Source organism: Arvicanthis niloticus, chromosome 12 (genome assembly GCF_011762505.2).
Source record: "Arvicanthis niloticus isolate mArvNil1 chromosome 12, mArvNil1.pat.X, whole genome shotgun sequence".
Taxonomy (NCBI): domain Eukaryota; kingdom Metazoa; phylum Chordata; class Mammalia; order Rodentia; family Muridae; genus Arvicanthis; species Arvicanthis niloticus.
Window position 1 is genome coordinate 34091014 of NC_047669.1, and position 16520 is coordinate 34107533.

At 39.5% G+C, this 16520-nt stretch overlaps 1 protein-coding gene across 1 annotated transcript in view; it reads left to right on the forward strand.

The window, feature by feature from the left end:
- Positions 1-16520, forward strand: part of Morc1 (MORC family CW-type zinc finger 1) — a 172805-nt gene that overhangs the window by 100467 nt on the left and 55818 nt on the right. Inside the window, exons 15-17 of the mRNA XM_034515577.2 lie at positions 2483-2611; positions 5267-5372; positions 8849-8987. Of these exons, the coding sequence (XP_034371468.1) occupies positions 2483-2611; positions 5267-5372; positions 8849-8987 (374 nt within the window). The remainder of the gene's footprint in view (positions 1-2482; positions 2612-5266; positions 5373-8848; positions 8988-16520) is intronic.

The following is a 16520-nucleotide window of genomic DNA, read 5'->3' on the forward strand; positions in this document are numbered from 1 at the left end:
GGATAAGAAAACTTAGCAGTTTGCCCGAAATTTTGCGAATAATATGTATCAGAGCCAGCATGTATTCTATATCTTTGAAATCCATAGAACCTGCAAGGTAGGAAAGACAAAATGGTTAATATGAAAATCAGAGAAGCAACTCTTATGAGCCACTTCAGACTCAAGGGAATGGTCCTTCGGGATCTAGAGAAGTAGATGATGAGGTAGACCATGACCAACTAGCATGGCTGTGGGGAATGGAGCTCAGTTGGTACAGTGCTTGTTGTAGAGTACTAAGTTTGTAGTAGTGTCTTGCATCACCTGGCTTTGATGAATTTGATGCACCCACAGCGACCACATAAACCAAGCTCATTTGCTAAGAAACAGAGACAGTGGGATCCGAAGTTCATAGTTATTGTCTTGGTCAATATTCTATTGCTGAAGAGACACCATGACCAAGGCAACTTTTATAAAAGAAAGCATTTAATTGGGGGCTTGCTTACATTTTCAGAGGTGTAGACCATTATCATCATGGGAAGCATGGTGGCACGCAGGCAGACAGACATGATGCTGGAGAAGAAGCTGAGAATTCTACATCCAGATCTGCAAGGAGCAGGGAGAAAAAGGGGGGGGGGGCAGGAGAGGGAGAAGAGGCAGAGACAAAGACTGACTGGTCCTGACTTGAGTTTTTGAAACCTCAAAGCCCACCTCTAGAGACATCCTTCCTCCAACCTTGCCTCACCTCCTAATCCCTCACAAATATTGTCATTCACTGATGACCAAGCATTCAAATGCATGAGCCTATAGGAGCCATTTTCATTCAAATCACCTCAGTCATCCTCAGCTACATGGAAAATTCAAGGCCAAGTAATAAGCAAAATGTAGGAACTGAGTTTGAATGGGCAGCTCACCAGGCCCTTTCCTAAGGAGGATTTGGTTAAAAGAGTAATTAAAAATTTAGTGAAGAATCAAGACAGGAATTTAGGGATCTGTGATTTCTTCTTAGTTGCATAGCTCATGGAGAAAATCTGTTTCAGAGACTGACATTTTCGTCTGCTTGTTTTAAAATTACACATGTGAAGAACAACCTTGTTTCTAGTATCTCTAGGGTTTATACTTCAGGATACACTGTTGGAACTGTGAACATTGGTATTAGTGTTCTCTATGGATATATTCAGAAGTTCCATAGCCAGATGGCCAGGCACTTTGTGGTTGCCTTATTAGGTGAAATAGGAAGACATGGCTCTTATGTTTCATTAAAGACCCTTTTCAAAATAGTACCTGCGTGCACCTGTAAATATTAAAAAGTGTTCACAAAAAGTAAAAGTATCTTCCTTAGTTTTCTTCATTAACTTTTTCTTCTCTAAAGACATTTAGTATTAAAACCTTATTTGGGGGTTAGAGATATGGATCAATGGCTGTGTTCCTGCAGAAGACTGAGGTTTTACTCCCAGGACCCACATAGGATTTTATGCCCCCTGTAATTTTAGTTCTAGGGGATTCAACATCCTTTCTGGTCTCTGTGGGCACTAGGCACACATGGTACATAAGCATATGTATAAACAAAGCACTCATACACATAAAAAAGAAATCTTTAAAATGCTTAAAAATAAAATTTTCTTTTTTCATACTTCTATTAAAGTATTTCCAACCTGATATTACATGAGTATACATTTCGTAAGTTACAAAAACATTATACTGTAGTGTTGCCATGTATATTTTAAAAAGAAAAGGTGTGTTTTGTAGAACCTAGCAAGACACTGCATTTATGTGTTCCTGCATCCTCTTCAAGGTATCTAGGGTTCTTCCACTGTTCGGAAATTGACTTTATCAGTTATTCATAAGCTTTTATGTTATTTCCAAATTTTTGCTATTGTAATAATAATGTAGTATATTCACAGCTGTGCAATTTCTAGATCAAAGGATAAGAGTACAGCTTCTTAAAGAAGTTCTAATGTTCTTCTGAGATGAGTGCTGTTTCCAAGCAAAGAAGGTTATAGAACTTGGGGTTAAAGTAGAAAATAAAACACAGCCCAAGATGAAACCAGAACCAGAGATGATATATGGGCCTAAGAAAAGTCTGTCTGTGGGATAGGAATAATGAATATTTGTGGCAATAATTTCAAAAATGGCCTATACACATTAATTAGCATAACTCTTCCTGGGAATATTTAAGAATAATACTTTAAATGTCACTGTGTTTTATTACAACAATAAAAGTGTAACTTTTTATAACTGCTGTTGTCTTTAGTTTCATTGAAAAGATAGTACTCATTACTGTGTGTAATCTGAAAATGCAAGAGCGTATAAATCAGTAAACATATTCTGCCTATAAATACCAAACAGAGATAACAATACATCAATTTCTTATTTATGTTTTGGCTTCTAAAAAGTTGAAATTATATTGCATTTTTGCTTACATGTAAATGTTTCTTTGTTAATCACCTTGACTGTGTTAATTTACTTCTTTTGTCTTTACATTGTCTGTTTTTTTCCCCTTCAGGTAATAGAAACCTAACACTGTTTTGGGACGAATTCAAATATCAGCATAGCAAAGACACAGACAGTTCTTTTGAGTCTCTCCAATGGCAAAGAAGACAAGCTATGGCCATCCCATCCATCTTACAATGCGGTGAGTGCCGAGTGCCAAACTAACAAATATTCTTGATTTTTCTAAATGTTCAAGTCATGGGGCTAAGGAGACAACACAGGGTAAAAATTGGTGTTTGCTTCTGAGGAGTTACTGTCTAGGCAAGAATTTGAAATAAGTACAATAGAGAGGAAGTTGGGTATGGGAAGGAATTGAGGCAGCGAGTTTTTGAGCATGAGGTGCGGAAGAGTGGAGTGTAAAAATGAAGGCAAGATTTCGTGACACAGGCAGCATAGGAGACAGTTGCTATGACTGGGTTTTAGAACAGGGATAAGGCACAGGGAAAGATGGTTGATATCAGATATGCATGCACCTTAGACATACTTGTGATAGAGCACTAGGAAACAACCAGTCTCCTACCTTTAATATTTAACCCTTTCCAACTTTTAATATGTAACATTGTATCTGAGGCTAATAGGAATGCTGTAATCTTAATAACAAAATAAGTGGGGGGGAATGAGTCAATGAGGAAATATAGAAGTATTTTCTTGGGTAAATGCCTTTATGTGTCTTGAATTTTAGGGCAAGGTTTTTTGATAAACAATGGGAGGTTGTCTTAGTTAGGGTTTCATTGCTGTGAAGAGACACCATGACCAAGGTAATACTTATAATAGAAGCCATTTAATTGGAACTGGCTTACATTCAGAGTTTCAGTCCATTATTATCATGGTAGGAAGCATGGCAGTATGCAGGAAGACATGGTGCCGGACGAACCAAGAGTTCTACATCTTGATCTGAGGACAACCAGGAGGAGTCTTTCTTTCACAGGCAGCTAGGAGGAGGGTTATCCATCCGCACTGGACAGAGCTTGAGCATAGGACCTCAAAGCCTACCTCCATAGTGACTCAATTCCTCCAACAAGGCTACATCACTACATGATCACACTTCCTAAATAATGCCCACTTGCCATTGGCCAGGCATATTTAAACCATCACAGAGGTATTGGGAAATTCTCAGTAGAAGGGCAGCAACATGAAATCACCAATCACTTGATACACCTTCAAGCTACTCTCCAAAGGGCTTGGAGTTAAGGACAATACACTTTATATCACCTCCAATCCAGTGGATAAAAGAGACAAGTCGCAGAAGAGTGCCTTTGCAAGCATTCCAGGGGGAATTAGTGAATCAGATGTAACTCCCAGTAAGGGAACTCCATGAAGGATGATTAGATGCAAGGCCAAATCATCCTTCCACTGAGAATTTCCCAATACCTCTCTGGTGGTTTGAATATGCTTGGCCAATGGGAAGTGGTATTATTAGGAAGTGTGGTCTGTAGAGCTTGTTGTAATAGAAGACCCAGAGGAGGGATGTTAAATGCACGAACTGATGTGTGGCAGTGAGATTTAATAAATGGAACATGACATGTTCAGAAAGTATGAATGAGGCCATGGATGACAGTGAGAGCCTGCCAGGTGACAATGATAATGCCCAATAGTTACTGTGTATATTTGATGTCTGCCAAATAAACACTGATTCTGGTGGCTAAAGACCATATGGGATCCCGGCAGTCATTGGATGTCTCTGAGGATTAATTACCTATTTAGAAAATGAGACCGATGCTTCTAACCATCAGCACTTATGTCATAAGGTTGTGAACATGTGATCTAATAAGTACGAACCTTGCTAAGTGATCAAGACAGTGTTTAGTGGTGTTGATTTTTATCATCATTAATACTGCAAAGCCATTTTATCCTCAGCTCCTCTTTCTATAAATACTAGTAGAAATACCATTTTTTAATTACATGTAAGTATTAAGGTCAGTTCTAGGATGAGGAACTAGCAATCCAATAGATATAAATAGTCAAGGAACAAGCAAGACAATAAACATAAATAGTCAAAGAACAAACAAGGCAATAAATTGTGATCACTATTTCTAAGGGCTTATCAAGGGGAAAGGGGATAACATCTGAAATGTAAATAAATAAAACATCCAATAAACAAAACAAAACAAAAAGCAAAAAAAGAAAAAACAAAAAGAAACCAAACAAGCAATAATAAAGATTTTTTTTAAACATATAATTGTTCCAACACAGAAATTAAGTCATTCTCTCAAGATTCTCTGGCTGTAGGAGGTGGTTCAGGAGCTTATCGGCTGTGCAAACTGCTTCTGCCTCAGGAGGGCAAGAACTGTTTACCTCTGTGTCAAGAGGGAATCCAGGATTAAATTTATGTTTAGCCTAAAGACAGCTGTGTGCGTTGGGCCTAAAGGCAAGGAGGAATTGTAAGGGGAAGCACAAGGAAATCAGAGCGGGCTTCGGAGTAAGATCACGGGAAAGAACCGGCAGAGGAGGGCAGTGGGCGAATGACTTAGAGATCTTGGCTTTCGCTTTTTCTGTCAGTTCTGGATCTGCATGGAAAGCGGAATGGATGGGAATGGGCAGGAATCCATGGGAGTCCAGAGGGAGGGTTCCCTAGCAAGGTTCCTCTCGCACAAGTAAACCAACCTGGAGGGAGCTGGAGCAGTCATGATGATTGCACATTTCTTGGCAAGCTTTGCACAGAACTCCTGGAAGGCTGGATTAGACCGGCCAGCAGGCATGGGGTATGTGCTGAACTGGTCACTGCTTCAGGTATGTCTGAGCTGACACTTTGTTTTAAATGGATTCATTTCTTTTGTGTCTTTGTCTTGATGGTCAGATCTTTGTCTCAAATGGAGAGTCCTGCCTTCCCCTTCCAGTTACCAGAAAAAAGGATTTTCTGACATATGGATTTGCGCCAATAATCTCAACAACCTGGAAAACAGGTGATTTCTGATTAATTTTCTAAAAATTCTCTATTAATATAAAGTTCCTAGAGACCTTGAAAGTGTCAGTTGTAGAGAGATTTTACCTTAGAGGCCCATGTCTCTTTAAAGCCTTTGTAAACTCCTCACTATCTATGAGAATATTGTTTGTTAGTATAATTTTTTCATTGATTAAAACAGATCTGCTATCACAAAGCACAGGTCCCAATGTGTGTGTCACTTCAACCTCGCAGGAAGCCTTGGCCTCCTGAGCCACCCCTTCTTGTTCCTGCTCACAAGGCAAACAACTTGATCTCACAGGAGTGTTCCTGAGAGGGTCCATCCAGGAGGAGGGAGCTGTTAGAGTCTGTGCTTCTTCTTCTTCTTCTTTTTTTTAAATTTAAGTCATATATTGATTTCATTGCTGTGTATGCTGGAGGAAAAAGTTCAGACTAAACAGGAAAAAGGGCTGATTAAATATTGATGGCTGTCAGGGTTCTTACGAGCCCTTTTAGACTAATATCCTTTCTCTAGGGAAAAGAGTGAGTATTGTTGTTTAATAGAGGCACCCCATCCCAGCACTGCTTTCTCTGTATAATCTCCTCTGTGTTCTTAGAGCTGAAGAGGAAATGGTTCACCTTCACTAACATGGACCAGAGGGTAATAACTCTTCTTCAAGTATTTTTATCCAGCTCTTAAAACAAACCACACAGGCCCGGGAAGCTGTCTTTCACAGCTCTCTTTACTTCCAGTTGCCCAGTGACCCTGAACTAGGATGCTCTTGGTCTCTTCCCTTAGGAACTAGTGATGCCTCACAGAGCATTGCAGAATCGTCTTCAAGACCACATTAACTTTGTCCCTTGTTTGCATCCAGATAATTCCACTTGCAAGGGGAGGCAAGACAAATTTAGTTGTGTTGACAGAAAATTGATGGATTTTAAAAATATAAAAACCACAAAGTGCTTCTATTTCTAGTTCCCCGAAGTCCCTGAATCTTTAAATACAATGACATAATACTGACAATCTGCATTTCATCCCCACTGAAAATATTATAATAAAATATGCATAAAGCAGCAGCAGGAAGCTTAGCAAGATGTCAGAGCAACTAATTGGGAGCAGGCGCAGAACTCACAGTCTGGTGTATGGATACGATGACTACTGGGGGAAGACTGGGAATCAATCCTGTGACCTCACTTAGTCCTTTGATTCAACATGGCAGGCTGGACCTGCTTTTACGAAGAGTGGGCCTTGAACTATACCAGGAGACCTATGCACTCTTAAGTTTAGATAGAATCATATAAAATAAACTCATAAAAACAAAGATGATGTGGTTGTGTATTAGGGCATGCTCTATGAGTACAAGAGCAAAGTCGTGAGATTAGACAAGGTATTGTCTATACTTACAGAGACTACACTTGGTGGTCCAAAGTTACTTCTTAGTTGCCACCAAAGTCAATGCTAGTGGATGGCATTCAAATGAACAATGGTCTACGTAAACAGAACTTGAGATAGAAACACCAATTTTGTAAAGATGGAAGCTTCCATCTTTATAAAAGTCCAGTGAACTCATTCGATCTCTAAGAGGAGAAAGCACAGATACTTAGAAGGCTTTAGTGACCTGCTGGGGATTCTCCCTTCCAGCTGAACTTGAAGCAGAGAGTCTGACACAAAACATCCTATGACATCCTATGAAACTCAGTTCCACTTTACATGCATTTAATGATTAAAACCATCTCCTTGTGGTAGTGTTCAGGGCCAGCAGCCTGGGCAAACTAAAATAGAGCCAGTTCTGTTGAGGCTGCTGAAGTCTTGTTTGTTTTTTGGTTCAAGCACAGAGGGAAACTACATTTGTGTCACAGTCTCTGAGAAATAGATATCAGCACACTCCCATTATATTTATGATATGCATTCATCTGTATTGAATGCAGGGCTCACCAGTGGGGTAAAAATGATACCTGGTATTTGGCTGAAGCAAAACCACTTCAATTTTGGAAAGGATGCAAAATAAGTAGAGGTTGTACTGCATATTAAAATTTGTGTCCAAAAATCTTTGAAGGTAGACAGTTGCACGTGCTTCATTTTAATAAAGTACTTTGTTTCTCTGCTCTGCATACAAACTTAACATGGCTATGGGGGTCTTTTCTCAAATGAAACAGTGCTCTGTAAGTATTGCTTCATAAATGTCTTCAAATTCATGTAGTTAGTGGCTGTACATACATCCTTGTGTAGTCATCCTTCAGATTTGTTTACATAACACCTTTCTTTGAAAATAATAATCAAAGCAAACACCACACGAAGGCAGGATGAAGTGGTTTTTCACAGCAGTGCTTGAACTTGGTGGTAGTTCCTCACTCTCTCTGCTGGGAGGGGTCAAGAAAAATACATATTCACAGTGCTGAGAAACAGAGCGGGTGGTTTTCTTCTGCCTTATGCTTCCTTCCCTGTTTGCAGTGTGGAGAGGCCCTCCCCATCCCCTGTCTCCTCCCTCTCTGAGCCCAAAACCTGTACATTGTCTGACTCACTCCACCTCCTCCTTCAGTGACTGGATGCAACTCTCCCCTCCTTCCACGTATCAATTATAGAAAACTTCTTAACCTAGAAGACACCCAAACAATTTGCATCTGCATTTCATAATCCTACTGTACACTCAGCCAGGCCTGGACTCAGAGCTATACTCAGAGATAGTTTAGTCCCTTTTTCTGCATCAAGTCTCGATACCAACACAAACTAAATAAACTATTTCACTTAAAAAAAAAAAAAAGCAATTTCTCTGATTCAGCTCCCTATTACATAGCTATAACATTAAAAAATTAAAGCAAAATGGCCTTAATCTCTCCAAAATAGAGGCTTGCTTAGTTTTTGTAACTATGACGAAAATTGTTCAAGGTTATAAAGTACACAAGGCTGGGAGCCAGGATGATTACAAAGTACCAGACCACTGAGGACAGCACTTCATTTGGGAAGAATGGACCAGTCAGGGCTGCTCAGAGTTATCTGTGGAGCTCTGTGCAAGCCTCCATAACCCCAAAGCTGTCCCTGAACACTACATGACAGGATAGCCATTGCTCTCTCAGTGATTCCACACTAGAAATCCATGTGTCTCAGAGGCAGAATTGTTTGTAATATCATAGATTTATACACCAAATTTGGGGGTTTGGTGGAGAAACGTTTGTCAGGATTAAGATGATCCAAAACAAATTCTTTTTAAAGACTTTCTTTTATGATGATGTAGGATAAGTGGACCATTAACAAAATAATTCACATTCTCACACCCTTGCCAATACATGTGCCCCTACGTTTCCTATGTAGTTCTTTCCCATGCCAGCTGGACATTTAAGATTACACACTGTTCTGATGTAATATAATCCTGTTTTATAGTCAACTTGTGGCTGCATAACAGAAACTATAACACTTTAGAGAAATAAATTGTTTTTTCCGGTCAGCAAATGCCTTCCCACTGCCTCATGACTCTAACCTGTTACTTGTTGATTGTGAAGCTGTAACCAGATGGAATACCTGCCTTCTATCCCACTGGGCACCATGAACAGAAAACCACCATCAAAAGATGAACAAGAGAAGCAACTTCAGGAGTCAATTCAGAGATATCAGGACAGGCTGGTGGAGGCGCAGCCACAGGTGAGCAGCCACTCATCTTTCCAAATTAAGCAATTGTGCCTGAGCTGTTGATTCCTTACGTGCAAATCAACAGTATGGTTTTCTCAAGTAAAATATATACAGTTTCTTTTAATTTCCATTTTGTCCTTTTCTTTTAATTTTGCATCTGAGAATTGTGCTAAAGGTACGGGAGGGAGTTCTATAAAACTATCTGCATATGTACTGTCTAAGGCCATCTGTCTGCACGCAGAGCATGTGTGGAGGACAGGCATTTCTTTCTACTCTGCAGTTGTGTGGTTTTTTAGGCTCAGGTATTCAAGGCAGGGAACTGTTTGTATGACTACAAAGATTGGGCTATACCCCTCTCCTGTCCTCTGCACTACCAGGTTTCTTCCCTGGAAAAGGACATTTTCAGTAAAGAGTGTTTTGTAGACAACTCTGGCCTATTAATATGGAACGTCAAAGGTACATTTTAATTGTTACAAGAACTCAGTAAGAATAAACATTACTATGGATGAATGGGGAGTTATATAGCAAATTTAGTGAAAGAAATGTGCCATACAGAAAAAAAAAAATGTGTGATCTTCATTTTTATTAGCATGTATTAACTATCCTCAGGACATTTTTATAATATACATGGTATACTTTGATTATTTTCAATCTTCTCTTACTTGTTCTTTTTACTTTCACTCCTCTCCTTTCCTTTCCCCATCCATATCTTTAGTGTATTTTTTAAGGATTTATTTATTTTATTTATATGAGTACACTGTAGCTGTTTTCAGACACACCAGAAGAGGGCATTAGATCCTCTTACAGATGGTTGTGAGCCACCATGTGGTTGCTGGGAATTAAACTCAGGAGCTCTGGAAGAACAGCCAGTGCTCTTAACTCCTGAGCCATCTCTCCAGCCCTCTTTAGTGTATTTTTATCTTCATTCTCACTTTGATTTGTTTGCTTGAGAGTACATGTGCTCGCGCATGCACAGAGGCCATAGGGCAATCTTGGGTGTCAGTAGGTCTTCACCTTCCATCTTGTTTGAGGTAGTGTCTCTCTGTTGTTCAAAGCTGCATTTACCTGTGAACCTCTGGAGGTCTCCAGTTCTTGGTTCTTATCTCACATAGGAGCGTTGGGATTGTACATGGTCTACGTGAGCTCTGGGGATTCAATTCAGGTCTTCATACTCATGTCAAATGTGTTTTACCCATTGAGCATGTCCCCAGCCCTTATTCACTGATCCAAGAGTTATATCCCTGATTATAGCTTCAGCTCCCAAATTTAACATTTTAAACTTTATATAGTTTGTTTTCTCAGGTAGCATTTGAGCAGGTCAGCAGTAAATATGCAGAATTATTGTCTCATCTGCCAATGCCAGAAAATAAAAAAGGAATTAGAATAGGATCTGCTGTGCAAGTCAGACACCACCGAGGTGGTCACAGGACTAGCCCTTCCCTTTTAGCCTAGTGTCTTCTTGCAATGACCTAACAATTACTTGGGAAATGCATCCCCTAAGTATTCCCCACTGCTAAAACACCTCTTACCTCTCTATTTAGTTTATAGAGTCTCTAGTCTGAGGTGTGCTAAAAGAAACCAGAAATAAAGGCATGAGAGCCTGTGATTATCTTAACTAACAGGCAAATAGATAAATACAGAGGTTTCTATCTGGAAGTAGCTTCATTTTAAAAGTCATTTCTTAATTTGACTTCTACTCCTTGAAGCTTTGGGAAAACATTCAACACATTGGAACTGATTTTATCTTTTGACCTGATTTTGAACTGATCTTATCTTTTGAATATATTGTTTTCTTTCCTTACAGGTCACTGTTGACCATGGGATATTAATAGTGTCGTTCACAAAACCTGGATTTGTTTATTGTTTGTTTAAAGTTGGACTATGTTATTCATTATTGAGGTAGAGATTTTAATGGTAGCTGATGAATTCAACAGATGGGAGCTATTCAATCTGCCCACTCTTTTTCTCAGTAGATTCCCCCACACACACACACACACAAATTTAAGTCAAGATTATAGATTCAGTTCATTCCAATTCTTTTTTTTTTTTTCAGGATTTAAAATCTTTATGGTATTCAGAAATAAAAATTCTAACTACCATAACACACTACCTACTCTCTTAAGAGGGCTTATACCTTTGAAATGCACCATTCAGGCTACTACAAATACAAATCAAACATACAGCAAATAAATACCTTTGAGTTTATTTCATATAAAAATATATGAATACTATGTAATTAAGACTATAATTCCAGAAGCAACATACCTAAAAACTGAGCATATGTTTAAAAGGCTAGGTTTAAAGAGAGGTTTCACACTCATATTTTCCAGACTTTTTCCCTTAGCTTAGGAAGACAACTAGTATGTTGTAAGATAAATATTTTCATATATTTAAGGAACTAAGCATAATTCTCTGGGCCAGGGATACACCACAGCTGGGAGAGAACCTGCCTGGCTTGGATGAGACCTTGACTTCAACCCCAACACTACACAAAACTAGACTTGGTGAAGAAGTCAGCAATCCTAGCACTGGCAACATCAGAGAGGCAGAGACCTAAGAAAAGTTCAAGGTCAATTCTTTACCAAACAAACAAAAGAGCCAAGGGGGTGGGGGTGGATAAGGAGGTAGGGACAAAAGAAAGGGTCACAGAAAAGGAAAAAAAAAGGAAAAGGGAAGTACAACTTCCTTAGAAACTCCAAGAAGCATGGTGGCAAGGCAGAACCAGGATGGTAATCAGGACATCTAAATATCATTTCCACGGCTGAAACATGCTCTATCATACCTGCATGGAATTCTTCAGTCTAAATTTAACAAATAAACATTTATATAATCTTGACTTAATGTCAAAGTCTTAAGTAATCATAATCTAGTTAGGCTCAAGGGTCCTTCTAAAACTAGCTTGTGTCGTTATATGAAGACACTGAAAGAGGCCCAGCTGCTACTTTACATCATTTGTAAAAAAATAAGAGATACTAGAAATGTAGAAAACAAAGTTGTTTTCAGTATATGCAAGTTCATTCCAATTCTAACAGCAATTTCGCACCACTTATGTAGAAATCTTGTTCAAAGGATATAAGAATCTTCACTGTCTTCCTTTACTGAAAGGAGTTTCCACAAAAATCTACATGGGCAAACATTCCTAGAATCTTAACATACTTTCAAGTATTCAGTAACACAGGCAGCTGGTTAATTTTGAATGGTCATTGACTTTTGAATGTTTGATTTTGGGCATACCCTAGGCTAGACCATGTTGGAAGTTTATATTACCTAGGGTAGTAGAATGTAAAGTTTCTGGAGGCAGGAAAAGTCTCAGCTTTGCCTACCATGACTCAGTGCCTGGTAGAAACTGGGCACTCAACAGGCTGTTGTTGAAATAGGAAATAGATCACATCCTCAGGTAAAAAACAGTCTCTTTGCAGACCAAATCTAATATGATTTACAAATTTCCAACCACAATAAGACAATGTTAGTTTAGTAATACCGGATCACACCTGAAATGGTGTGAAAATTTATTCTAAAGAGACTGTGAAGGGTGATTTAGTGTAAGTACATTTTATAGGAGACGTGACCTTGAACTTCTTTCTTGAAGTCTAGTTAGAGTAAATTGAAGGACTCAAGAGAGAACCATCAAGGAAAGAACAGTGTAAATAAGGACTTGAAAAGAGCATTGCTCTTGACCCTCATGGAGTACTTAAACATTTAAAAAAGCTAACCCAGTCTTCGTATGGTATAGTTATCTTTCCAAAAGTGGGAAATTCTTTATAAAATATGGTGATTACTGAATTGGAGAATTTTGAAGGGGCCTCTCAATTCTTCTTTCATGAAAAGAGTCCATGAGAATAATGTGGGTGTTCAATAACTCTTGTTTGGAGATATAAGAAGCAAGCCTGAAAGCCATGCAGCAGACAGTATGACAGTTGTCTTCTTGGTGCCCTTAGAATGCCTTTTACATAAGGACATTTGACAAATGTGGGAATGGGAAGGTCAGAGAAGCAGCATTGGTTCCACTCTGTATCAAAATAAACAGAATTCCAGTGCAGGCTGAACGCTGCTGGAGAATCAGGACGGGCTAATTTACTACCATGATTCAGCATGTTTCTCAGCTGGCACTCATCTGTCGGTTCTCTCGAAGCCAGGCTGTCATAAAGTACAAAGTGTGTAATTATGCTTGTCCACCTCCTTGCTCTTCCCTCTAGCCTCTCACTGGTAGTGATCACTTACCCACTGAGCAGTTCTGGGCAGCAAATGTGGCCACATCATACTCTGCACATCTACCCCTTAACCTCTGTGTTCCAGCATCAATGGCAGCTGGCAGTCTGATCTGGAAAATGAAGAGGGTAACTAGGTATCTTAGTTAATTCTCTGCTGCTGTGATACAATGCCATTACCAACAGCAATTGAAGGAAGAAAGGTATATTTGGCTCACAGTTCAAGGATAGAGCCCATCGTATCAGGGGAGTCAAGGCTCCCCACATTGTATTGATCTCTGCTCTGTGCCCAGTTGTGGCTTTCTATGACGATCTCCACTTGCTGTAAAGAGAGGCTTCTTTGACGAGGGCTGGTAGCTACACTTACCCTGTGGGTACAAGGATACGATTTAGAATGTTGTAAGGAAGTACGCTGGTCTAGAAAACTGTCAGAGTAGATCTTTCCTAAGGTTCATGACCTCACTAGCCATGCTAAGCTGGCTAGGTTTCTAGACCTGGGACATGATTTCCTTCCTGTTGAGTAGGCCATAAGTACAATTAGACTGATGTTCATTAACATCAACATGAGCATGCTACTTATTGCATGCATAGGAATATCTTGCCAAGGTGGTCATTGTCATGGTTCATAGGGGTTGCCTCAGGGTAGGACGATTCATTGCTTCCCTCCCTTGGCATCTGGTAAAGTACCTTCTTGGAGAAAGCCAGACCACAGGAAGTAATCTTTCAAGTTAGATCCAGGTCAAGTCATCCAAGCCAGGGGCTCACTTTATCGAAACAATCCATCACTGGGGGCTTGTATCGTAGGTGATTCCCACTCTTGTCAAGTTGACAGTCAACACTAAGCACCACTCTAGATCCAAACTTCCAAGATCATTCTGCTCCTCGAAAAACCCAGAAGTTTTGGTTTTTTTCTCCCACCCTGTACACAGCCTATCTATGTGTGGCATGACAGTCTCTTACCTCTAGGAACCCCCAAATGAGAATACCCCAGAGTCAATCAGAAAACTGTCATGGTAGAAGAGTCATCCTAATGGCTGGCATGCCTTGTCATCTAGTGTGGAAGGCATGGCTCATCCTGAAGCTGCATCTATACATGGTTATACATACTTCCTACAACATTTCAGCTACTTAATATTCATTATAACAAAAGGAGAGAGTCAAATAATTAATCGAGTTATATATCTTTAAATGGTGACATTAGGATTTTTCTGTCTAATTATTGCACCAGTTTTGCTCGCAGGGAAAGAACAGTACAGAAGAAAAAGGACACTGAAACATTTGTACAGCAGCAGGGTGGTATGTGACAAATCATATTTGGTAAAAGAAATGCTGAAAAAAAGTAAGCTGAAAAGAAAGGCCACCTCGAGATCTGTCACCCATGGTGGTACATTTTTCTAACATAAAGAAATTGTGTAATTGATACTCTGTGTCAACAAGCCAAAACCCTGGTTATAAATTGTGTGACTGGGGCAATCCTTTGCAATCTTTCTTCTGAACATATGGATGAGGAATTTGTACCCAACTCCAGTGTAGGCTTCCTTCTCCCACTATTACCTGCTTTCTACACTGAGTGACAAGCGCCACCTGCTGGCCAAGAGAAGCGTTTTTGTGTTCATGTGTCGCTTGAGTGCTTTGCTGCTGCTTGACAAATTAACTGGATAATTGCTTTTCTATTTTCTAATATACTGAGGCAGTACTTTTAATACCATTGACCTATGAAATAAAATTCTATGCAGTTTAGGAGTTTCTAAGCTTCCAGTTCCCCTCCCTTAGTTTTAACTCACAGCTTGAATTACTATATTCCATTGTGTATCGAGGATGACTCTGCACATAGAATTTACTTTTAGTTACATTTGATTCAGGCATTTTGGGACCACATTAAAATACCCTTAATGCCATCAGCCATTAAAGGATGAATCGTAGTTTCATGCTTTAAACTGACCTACTACAGTATGTTCATCCTTCCTAGCATGCTTTCTTATGGTTGGCCTGATTAGTCTCTGCATTCTTCCATGTGTTCCTCACATCTGTGCTGCCCTGAGAACCTCCGTTCCCGCCGTTCTCCTCTATGGTGGCCTCTGCCCTTCTCTGCTCTCATCCGATCACAAACTGATACTAAACCTGATGTGAAATTTTTACGCATCCTGGCCTGTAAAAGCACCTCTTTTTCTTCTGGTCCTCTTGTCCGTGGCATGTGTTTCTTGGAGCACATGTTCCCCTTGCCCCTGCCACCACAGATACTTACATATTCAACAAGCTACACACTTTTAGAAAGAAAATTTTCATTTATTCATATGCAGAATCCTAGTAACACCTAGGGTTGGATCATTTGAGTGATGGATATTTACCAAACGATGTGGAGGACTGAATGAATAATTTGATATTACATTTAGTAAGACTGAGTAGTCCTTCACAGGTGAGACTTTGGAACTTCTGCATCATATATTACCAGAGACCAATTTTTTCTTAACACGCAGTCAAAGTAGAGTGAATTACACTGAAGTAAAGCATTCACATTTGGATTCCATTTGTCTTGTTTATCTTCTTCCCACCAAATGAACAGTCCTGGTGGAATTCCACACCTCTTGAAAGGGAAAGGCAACAATAGCTTTCCATAGTGTTGCAGCGCTGATATGGATACACAAAAAAATTGAATTTAAACAATCTGGTAGTTCCCCTGTTGGTCATTGTCGCTATAAATGTTGAGCAAAGGCGGCTTGCAGAATTTTTAGCTGTGGTTTTGAAGTTAAAATGACATATCTGAAGAGAACTTTGTAATGGGGAACATGAAAATTCCCATCTAGAATTTAGTCTTTTTAATGTGCCCTTATTGTGTAGGATGCTGATTTCAAATATGCATCACCATGGTGACGGATGCCTTAGAAAGTATATTGATTTATCACAAGTACTTTCCAACCTCTTTACACCAACATCCATGTTCTGAAATGTATGGCACCTAAAGACCTCTTGTCTTGCAAGAGGCTATTGTTCTCATTGTAGTTGAAATATTTTACCGTATTACTCTGTCTACAAATATCTCATTTCTTTGTGTTGCATGACTCTTCCAAGATGAAAAATGCATGATGTGTTCACACTTGTGGGCCCTGAGTTCATAATAAGGAACTCAGCATAATAAGGAGAGGTTAGAAGAACTGCTTGTGATGAACTCATCCAGAAGCTTGCTGAAGGCAGGGACAGTGGGCTGCCTTTGTCTTGGTGTTCCTCTCACTACCATGCCTGGCTCTGTGTTGTGCACAATAGATGGATGTCAGAGGGTGGTCCTCTCTCCTCAGCTTTAACTGTCTGGTCAAATTATCATCTTAAGAAGATGGTGTTA